Here is a 9,375-nt window from a genome sequence, read left to right as displayed (position 1 = left end):
TTAAATTGCCTAAGAGGTAAGATATCGTTTAAAAAGATCAGTTTTCAGAGATGACTTAAAGGTGCTGACACTGGAGCTATAGAGCGTTTTCATTCACGTGACTACCGGCCATATTGCTTTACTGAAACAAAAGAAAGTATTTACATAAAAATAGAGTTCAATTCCCAGAGGTTTAGTTTGGGACACCAACATGGCCGCCATTTCTTTGTTTTGGGGCACCAACATGGCCGCCGTGACGTCATGTGAAAACACTCTATACGCTTAATATAACTAGGAAGATGGTTCCATAACTTGGGGGCACAGACAGAGAACGCTCGGTCTCCGTAAGTTTTCAGATTTGATAGAGGAGCTTGAAGTTGAAAACTAAATGAGGAACTTTAATCGCCTATCTGGAGTGTATAAGTGCAGGAGGTTACTAATGTAACAAGGAGCTAAATTATTAAATTGTTAAGTTAAGTTTTTACTTTCTAAGTAGGACAATTTAAATTCAAATTAAATTCATAAGTAAATGCAAACTAGGAACAGCATGATCTACATATGAAAAGCAGTGAGGTTTGTAGCTAAGCGAGGCCACCCCCAGCGTCGTATCCAATCCAAGGCCAGGTCACTAAGTACACACCCTGGCTATTTTTATCTCTACCTCACTAATATGTATCCCATGGTTTTGATGTGCCTGTCTCCCTTATCGGCACCGCGTGAGGCCTCATTACCACACGTGTTGTTGTGATCATGAAGTCCTCCACCACCAAAACCAATTCTGGAATCGCAGGTAGCGCAGTCGTCTTGATTATTGCTAATAATACCGATTCTTGCTTTCGATTGAGCAGGGCTGTTGCTATGAGCTGCGTTAAACCCCTCCATGTTACACTTCTTCTGCAAAGATGCTTCATAGCCAATCAATGTCTTCCACTTGTCTCTACCCAGAGAGGTTGGTCTATATTGTCCGTCAGCAATCAGAGAGTATAGTGAAGTCCCATTTTGGTCGATAACCAAAAACTTGACGGGTTGATTTCCGATCCTCATGCCGACACAGATCTCGGAGAACTCCTTGTTCCAATAACTCGGTAACTTGGTTTCCTGGTTGTCAAACCCCGTCTCACCTCCAGGAAGATTGAACTCGGTTTTGTTGCTCCAGAATTGGGAATCGTAGTGAAAAGTCAACTGTAAAAGGGAAAGCAAAGAACATATTTACAAAAGTTCACAATGATTTGGTTTAGTTACTGAAAGCTGATACATCCGCGTCAAGTGCGCGTAATCGAACGTTCAACTTACCTTTGGTTAGCTGTTCTTTTGAATTCTAACACTTATTGAGGTATTGAAATTACTAAGAGGTATTGAATTTACTAAGAAGATGGGATTTCTAGCACTTTGTAAATTAAAGGTCGTCCATACTTCAAGGACACCCACCGGTTAGTTTCCATGATCCGTTCGAAAGGCATTCAGTGAGTAAAAACTAGTCAAACTTGTCAAACTTGTCAAACTTCACCCGAGACCTGAGTGGTGTATTTTTCATACCCTCACTAGTGAGGATATTGATGTCCTCACTAGTGAGGACATTTCCCGCCTTTTCACTGTTGTTTGTGCAAACAGTTGTTGGAAAATGGCGAGCGATAGATTTGTCTATATAACAAAAAGAAAATTACGCGGTGGCTTGAAGATATGAATTTTATTTTCTCGTGTTAAAAACAATATTTTACCACTGAAAAATAAAATTCATATCTTCGCGCCTCCATGTAATATCTTCTCTATATATCCTCGGTTGGATTGGTATAAATTCCATATCTACCTTATGGCCGTCAATTTTCATGACCAGTGTCCATCCTTCACTTCCGCACGCTTCGTGAACTGGAGATTAAATTAAAAGATTTCTAGGGATTAGCAACTTATAGCTTTTAAATGTTGGCTGTTTTTGGCCGTGCATAAACTGAAGTTAAATGTTTAGCTCAATAGGCCATTTCCGAGTTGCTGTAAACCTCATTATGAAAGTGAGGCTAAGTGCAAAAGCTTTTCATCTTAAAATTAGTTTTGTTTGCATAAAAGAATTTGCACTTAGCCTCGCTTTCATAATGAGGTTCACAGCAACTCGAAAATGGCCTGGCCATTCCGCCTCCCACAGCATGTTATGAAGGATGCCAAGAATGTTCGCTCGCCTTCGTTTCGCGGGGGAAACAGGCAACCATTTCACGCCCGCAATCGTTTTGAAAGCGGTTGTACGTTAATGCGCATGCTCGATATTTGCTGAGAACTGTATGTAGTCCCCAATTTTCCCGCGTGTTTGTCGAGATCGTATGCTGGCGGCAGTTCCATCGAAGCATACAAACTCGACAATCAGGGCATTCAAAGAGTTTTGGGATAGAGAATAGGCTTTTGAAAGATTATTTTGATACCAAAGTTATCGACATTAGAGAGAAGTAACCCCCGTTTTTCTTTGCCAATATTGTATAAATACAGAAGCTTGTGTTTCGTGGCAAATTACCTCCCCTCATACTCAGTAGGTGTTCCTCAATAAAAGAGTCTGTTCGTACAGCGGGATACCCCGTTCTGCACATAATTTTAAATAATGCTTATATTAGATACTCACTTTTTAGTGCATTTCTTTTCCTTTTCTCCTGCAAATCAGAAATATTTTTTTTAAAAAAAAGCGAAACGTTACAAGATCTTACTGCAATACCTAACTTCAAGCAGGGCAAGCGAAAAAGAACGAAACAGGTGATTTTACATGGCAAACCTACGAGAATTTTTAATTATTTTCTGAATCAATAAGTCAGGTCCATTTGGTTTTAAACCTGATTTTAAAAGTAAACAACAAGTGTTTGAATTTGTTGCCAACAGTGTGCCAAGATATTTGCTAACTGTTACTGTGACATTTGTACACTATTTATTTATGTATTTATTTATTTACTTATTAATTTTTTGAAAAGGTCGTGTCCTTTGTAAAGTGTTATTTCACATTGCAAAGCCTACGTGAATTTCAAATTATTCTATGAATCAATAACTGTCCATCTGGTTTTAAAAATAAATAACAAGTTTGAATTTGTCGCAAACAGTTTGCCCACATACAGTATTTGCTAACTGTTACTGCCCACATTTTTTTCTCTTTTTTTTTTTGTCAGTATTTGTTTTTGAAAATTTCGTTTCCTGTGTAAAACGTAATAAATGTTGTGTGGTAAAATTACTCAGATTTTCTGAGTGGTACAGGATTAATTATCTTGTGCATGGAAATTTGAAGCAATTTCGAAACGACTTGAACGGACCCCCTCCTTGCCTTGAAAAATTGTGAAAAATCGAAGTGAATTCTGTTCGCAGATCATAAAACAACGTCATATAATGAAAATCAACTTCATTCAGATATTTCCTGTCGATTTCTGTATTGCTTAAATTGTTCACTACAGTCAACTCTCGCCTTGCGGACACCTTGCTATTACGGGCACCCCGATAATACGGACAGTAGTTAAACCTCCGGCAAAAGTAAATTACAGACGTTTGACTGAAATAAATTCCCGATATTACGGACCCGCTATTAAGGACACTAACTCGCGGTCCCGAGGGTGTCCGCAATAAAGGGAGTTGACTGTACTCGTCAAGCGAATTCATATTTAAGATGAGTGTCTTTCGTGTGATGTAGTTCAGTTTAGTTTTCTCGATAGCCTGTTGAATTAAAACTAACATGCTTGATCACTATCATAGAAAATGAAATAAAGAAAAAAAAAAGAAATAAGTGAACATCTAGGCCTGCAGAGGCGAGCGTCGTCAGTAATATTTTAAATCATACTTGACACGCGGTTTTGCATACTGCTGAAACTACAAAGGTTATTATTGCCTCAAGCATCAGCTGTTGTGATGAGTCCTTTGAAACACAACGATGCAATATCTCTTTCATGTAATCTCTCTTAAAAGAGATATTGCAGAGTCCTTCCTGATAACGTCTTGTCATAATCACGTATTATTTTTGCCGTTCAATTATTATGCACGTTCTGTTTTGCTTTACTTTTTGGAAAATCATCTGATCGTGTGCTCTCGCACACGACTTCGGACAAGAGAGCGTTTACAGTTTGGCAAGATTTATGAGTCGCGAGGATAAAAAAAAAGCAGTGTTTCAGGAAATATTGCAAGAAATTCAACATTTGCCTGGTATCTTTTCTGTTGTGAAAAATAATTTTCCCACAGTCATATAAATACAAACAGCTGGCATTTATAACACAACCCCAGAATTCAATAACCTAACTTAACTAAACGAAGAAATGAACCCAACGAATATATACAAACGAAACGACAAAGAAGTTAGGTCAACTTGGTAGACACTGGCAATTCAAAAACGGGGACATAACAATTCGTTTCTGGTAATATTTCTTCGGAAATCGTAATCTTCACTAATGTTCGAATTTGATTATGAAAAAGAGTTTTCTTCTGTGAAGTATCACCTCGAAATTTCGTAATATGGGAAAATTAACCTCTTTTCTTTTTCAGAGATTTAAAAATGCTGTACTAAGCATGAAAAAACATAATATTTTCGAAAATCCAACAATACAAGTCAACTCCCTTTATTGCGGACACCCTCGGGACCACGAGTTAGTGTTCATACCGAGAGTCCGTAATAGCCAGAATTCATTTCAGTCAAATGTCTAATTTATTTTTGCCGAGGACTTAGCTTCTGTCCGTATTATCGGGGCGTCCGTAATAGCGAGGTGTCCACAAGGCAAGAGGTGACTGTAGTTAGGGAATGACCGGGAATATAATCCTTTTATTAAATTTGTTCTGCCCGTTTATTCAAAATGTTCAGCTTAAACATCCGAACTGACATCCGAGCAGATAATTTTTGAACTTGCGTAAACAACCCTTAACTTCGCCTGAGTTAGAGAGAAATTCAAGGTAATCTGGAGAAAGGCGTTCGTTTGTTTTTTCTTGAATATGTTTGTTGATTCCCCTGAATGAAAACCACGATACGGTCTTTATAGCCCGATCGTGCGGCAATAAATGTCGATAGCAACTCATGTTTGCATGTGTAATTACCTGTGATATGTCGAGTACTTGGTGAATCCATCCAGTGGCTGTGATAAGATTGTTACCCGCTTCACATCGGTTATCAAAGCCAAAGTTATTCAGCTCACAGATTTTCCTAGGTGGAAAATAGTTGTAGGAAATGCACATATGATCTTTGTGGCACTCTTGAACACACTGAAGCCAGTCAATGGATTCAACAGTGTTAAACACATGGCCTGTGAGTAAGCTGTTATGAACAGTATAACCATCCGAAGATCCAAGGTTTGCGATCACATTAGATATCACGGTCAACGAAAAAAATAAGCGAACCATTGTGTAGTGGAGTAAAAATGAATCAATGATATTTTTGTAAGATTAAAACGAATGCGCTTCCAGCAGGATGTGTTAATGAGATATTTGTTTGGCAATACTGTATGTAAGTAGCTAGAAAATCATTTTAATAGCCCAATTATGCTGTCAGTCAGTTGGGTTTTCATTGGTCAAAAGCTGCTTCTGAAGGAAAAAGCTTATTTCACGTCAGAATGACAGCGCACATGCAAATTTCGATTCCACCGCGCTCTGATCAAATGGACTGCACAAAAAGCTCTTCAGTGGCTCCACATGTATTTTTTTTATTATTTATTTCAGGTGGTTATTTACACAAGGAATAGTGGGAGTCTTTTCAATTCTTTTTATAGAATCCTTGTGTAAAGAACAAGTCGTTTAAATACTCCTACTTCTTTCCGAGTCGCTTCTTGGTATGAAATTAAATTAAACTCGGCAGTATACGGCTTCGCTTCGACTGAATTCGTGCAATATTTATTTGTGACACGCAGCCGTTCGTTGCGGCAGAATTTCAGTTCGGAAGGACATTACCCGCCTCGGAAACTTCGCATTAAATTGCGAAGAAAAACAAACCGCGTTTTCTAGAGCGAAAGATAACCTCAAACGTTCTTAGGCCTTCAAACATTAACAACACTAGAATTTATTCATATTTAACATATTGTGATGCCATGAGCAGTGAGCATATAAATTCAAAATCAACCATACAACGATACAACGTACACAAGGAGTGTTATAATAAGTATTTTTACAGATAAGACTTGAAACAGTGTATATAATTAATCCCACCAGTCTCTGATATTGGTGAATATGATTATTTTTTGCCTCCTGTATTAAATAAATAGAAATATTATTGCGGGGATCTTTCTAAAAGCTCAATAGAGGCTTGCTGGATCTCCTGCCTTATCTAGTATTATCTGACTGTCTATTTAGTTTCCATTGTAAAATAACTCGTTAATTCAGTAAGTTACTGCAAGAGAGTTCAATACACTATTATTATTATTATTATTATTATTATTATTACTTCGCCAAGAATAAAATAAATAACAGTACTAAAACCGACCTAGATTAAGAATGAAACATTCAAAGGTAAAAAGTAAGAAAAAAATAATACATTTTATCACAACAGTACAGGGACGCCGCAACAGCGAACTCCGATTACTGCGGGCCCAGAACACAGAACACTTTAATAAATGAAAAGAAAACTACAATTGTCTAAAAACAACAACTAATGTTCCTCCCTGAATTATAGGCCACGTTACAGGTCAAGCGTATTGATTCAAACGAGCGAGGATCATCGGGGTTGTACACCCCTCGCGCCTCAATGTATCCTCGTATCCAATCTTCTCACCCCACAAAACACGTAAATAGCGACTGGGTACGGAGTCTGGGGTTGTAAGAGGCAACGAGAGCCTGCTTATAGTAACGGTAAAGGATAACTATAAAAGAACAAGCAATAGATAGTCTAAGATCTGCGGCTAGAGCATTCCATATTCTACTAGTTCTATTAAAGAACGCTAAAAAGTAAATAAGATCAAAACCTGGATTCACCGCGCGAAAACTTCTACGCATGCGTCAAGTTAGAACCATTTGGTAAATCCGGTTTCCCTGATATCACGCATTCAACCACAAAACAGATGCACAGCGCTAACCAGTCTCCACATACTTGGATTTAAAACTCAAAAAAGATGTATATATAGTAAGTCACGGATTCACAAAAAAACGTTATAAATTTGAGCTCTCAAATCAAGGAAAACCTTACGTTTACCTGACTTTTTTTATCTGGTGCGTTTTTCTCTTTTGCTTTTATTTTCTCCTTGGGAACGTTTGGAGGCTGGAGACTGGAATTGGAGCCATTGCCCATGTTTTCCGTTTGATCACAGTGCAAAACTGAAAAACGTGCAAAACGTTGGCGTATTGTTCGAGAAGTTAGAGGTTCTAGAAGTTAGAGGTTCTGGGCGCTAGTCTCGTTTTCCTTAAAAAAGAAAAAGCACCTAAGTTGATTGGACCGTCGATTGAGATGTTTTCAAACCGTTAGCGACCTAAAACAAACAAACAAACATTCTGTCCAAAGTTAGGTGCAATATCTGCACTTATTTTTCACCGAGTCAGTAAAGACGGGTACTTCACACTAGTCCAGTCCCGGGCCCAGTTGTTCGAAGCCCGATTAAGCTAATCCTGGATTAACGTGAACTTTGATTCGAGTATAATAACTAATCAATAAAGATTCTTCCAAAATAGTTTTGGTCCTCAGTTTTGACTTAGACTTTACTTTACCTTTAGCTTGAAATTAGGCTTTGAAATCACTTTTAAAGGGCGAGATGAAAGCCTCGATTAACTTTTAATCATAGATTAGCGTTAATCGGCTTTCCAACAACCCGCCCCTGGCCTCTCCGCTCTCTATCACGCAGTGAGTTGCGTGACTGAGAGAGAAGGGGCTAGGACTGAACTAGGAGTTGGGGGATTCACCCGTCCCCCACACCCTCATTTTTTAGACCAAAACCGTTTCACGCCACTTACTTGAAGGCCTGGCTCCGTCACTGGAGATGAACCTCAACGATTCCTAATCGGACAAGATTTTAATTTTTCAATTTTTATCTAATAGGCAAACAGGCTTGAAATAACAGTGTTTGTATGGAAATCCGATGTCAAATAATTTTCATAAAACATTGCTTCTGAAAAATTCATGAATTGGAAACTTTTGCCTCTAGGAAAAGGATTTTAAGAAAAATATTGGACGGATGTAGCTGTGACAGAAAGCGTCCAGTCGTGTTTTGAAATTTCTATACATTTCCCTGTATTTTTTCCCGCGATCTATTTTTAGTAGCAGTTCACGGCTGGTTCGCTATACAGACATGATTTCCACACAAGACCATCCACAAGACCACGTGGATTTCCCCAGATGGCAGAACAGAGAACCAGATTGACCACATCACCATCGGGCGAAAGTGGAGACGGAGTCTACACGACGTGAGAGTGAAGCGCGGCGCAGATGCAGCATCAGACCATCACCTGGTTGTAGCAGTTGTGAGAGTAAAGCTGAAAGCCTACAGAGATCAGGCAGGAAGACCGGCCTTCAAGTTCAACGTCCGCACTCTGAAGGAAAAGGCAAAGACAGAGGAGTTCAAGATAGAACTGAGAAACAAGTTCAGTGTACTTACAAACCTACAAGAAGAGACAATAGAAGAGCAATGGAGCAGCCTCCGAGAGACCTGGAAGGCAACATGCACGACAGTCCTGGGGAAGAAAACAAGGCAACACAAGGAGTGGCTGACAACAGACACCTGGGCCATCATCACAGAGAGGAAGAAACTGAAAGACCTGATCAACCAGACGCAGGACCAAGCAGAGAAACAAGAACTGCAGAGGCGATACTGGGAGACAAACAAGGAGGTGAAGCGCAGCGCAAGGAGCGACAAGAGAAAGTTCATAGAGGAGCTCACTGAAGAGGCAGAGACTGCAGCATATCAGCGCAACATGAAGCGACTGTACGAGATCACCAGGACACTCTCTGGAAAGAACAGCAACCCAAGTCGTCCTGTGAAAGACAAGAACGGGAATGCCATCGCGACAGAGGAAGAGCAGAGAGCAAGGTGGGCCGAGCATTTCAAGGAGACACTCAACAGACCAGCACCACCCACCCCACCAGACATCCCACCAGCAACTGAGCTCCTAGACATCAACACCAACCCTCCCAGCAAGACAGAGATCACCAAGGCCATCAAGTCCCTCAAGTCAGGCAAGGCAGCAGGACCGGACGGAATACCGCCTGAAGCCCTCAAGGCTGACGTCCAGACCTCAACCGACATGCTGCACCCCCTACTCACCAAGATCTGGGAAGAGGAACAAGTTCCAGAGGACTGGAAACGAGGACACCTAGTGAAGCTACCAAAGAAAGGGGACCTCTCACAATGCAACAACTGGAGGGGAATTATGCTGCTTTCTATACCGGGCAAAGTACTGAGCAGAATCATCCTAGAGAGACTGAAAACCGCCTTAGACAAGAAACTCCGGGACGAACAGGCAGGATTTCGACAAAACCGCTCATGCACG

At 40.0% G+C, this 9,375-nt stretch overlaps 1 protein-coding gene and 1 long non-coding RNA gene across 2 annotated transcripts in view; one reads left to right on the top strand and one right to left on the bottom strand.

Moving 5' to 3' along the window:
• LOC146463728 (uncharacterized) overlaps window positions 1–9,375 on the top strand; it is a 73,266-nt gene that overhangs the window by 50,069 nt on the left and 13,822 nt on the right. The gene's annotated exons all lie outside the window — the stretch shown is intronic.
• Window positions 349–5,344, bottom strand: LOC146463730 (uncharacterized). The gene is made up of 4 exons (XM_085084288.1): window positions 5,011–5,344; window positions 2,582–2,609; window positions 1,787–1,845; window positions 349–1,161 (listed from the first exon to the last, which is right to left on the bottom strand). Exons 1-4 carry the CDS (start codon window positions 5,311–5,313, stop codon window positions 637–639), a joined length of 915 nt encoding a protein of 304 aa, XP_084940414.1. The 5' UTR covers window positions 5,314–5,344; the 3' UTR covers window positions 349–636.

Source organism: Pavona decussata, unplaced genomic scaffold, assembly GCF_977016875.1.
Source record: "Pavona decussata unplaced genomic scaffold, jaPavDecu1.1 SCAFFOLD_175, whole genome shotgun sequence".
Lineage (NCBI taxonomy): Eukaryota > Metazoa > Cnidaria > Anthozoa > Scleractinia > Agariciidae > Pavona > Pavona decussata.
This window is presented reverse-complemented; position numbering and strand designations above follow the sequence as displayed.

Bases quoted from the DNA above. Each gene is read 5' to 3' on its own strand.
- LOC146463730 (XM_085084288.1), bottom strand. From the start codon at position 5,313: ATGGTTCGCTTATTTTTTTCGTTGACCGTGATATCTAATGTGATCGCA. The intron at 1,846-2,581 runs GTGAGTATCTAA...TTTAATCTCCAG, and splicing joins GAAAAGAAATGCACTAAAAA to TTCACGAAGCGTGCGGAAGT. The intron at 1,162-1,786 runs GTAGATATGGAA...TCCCTTTTACAG, and splicing joins TGAAAATTGACGGCCATAAG to TTGACTTTTCACTACGATTC.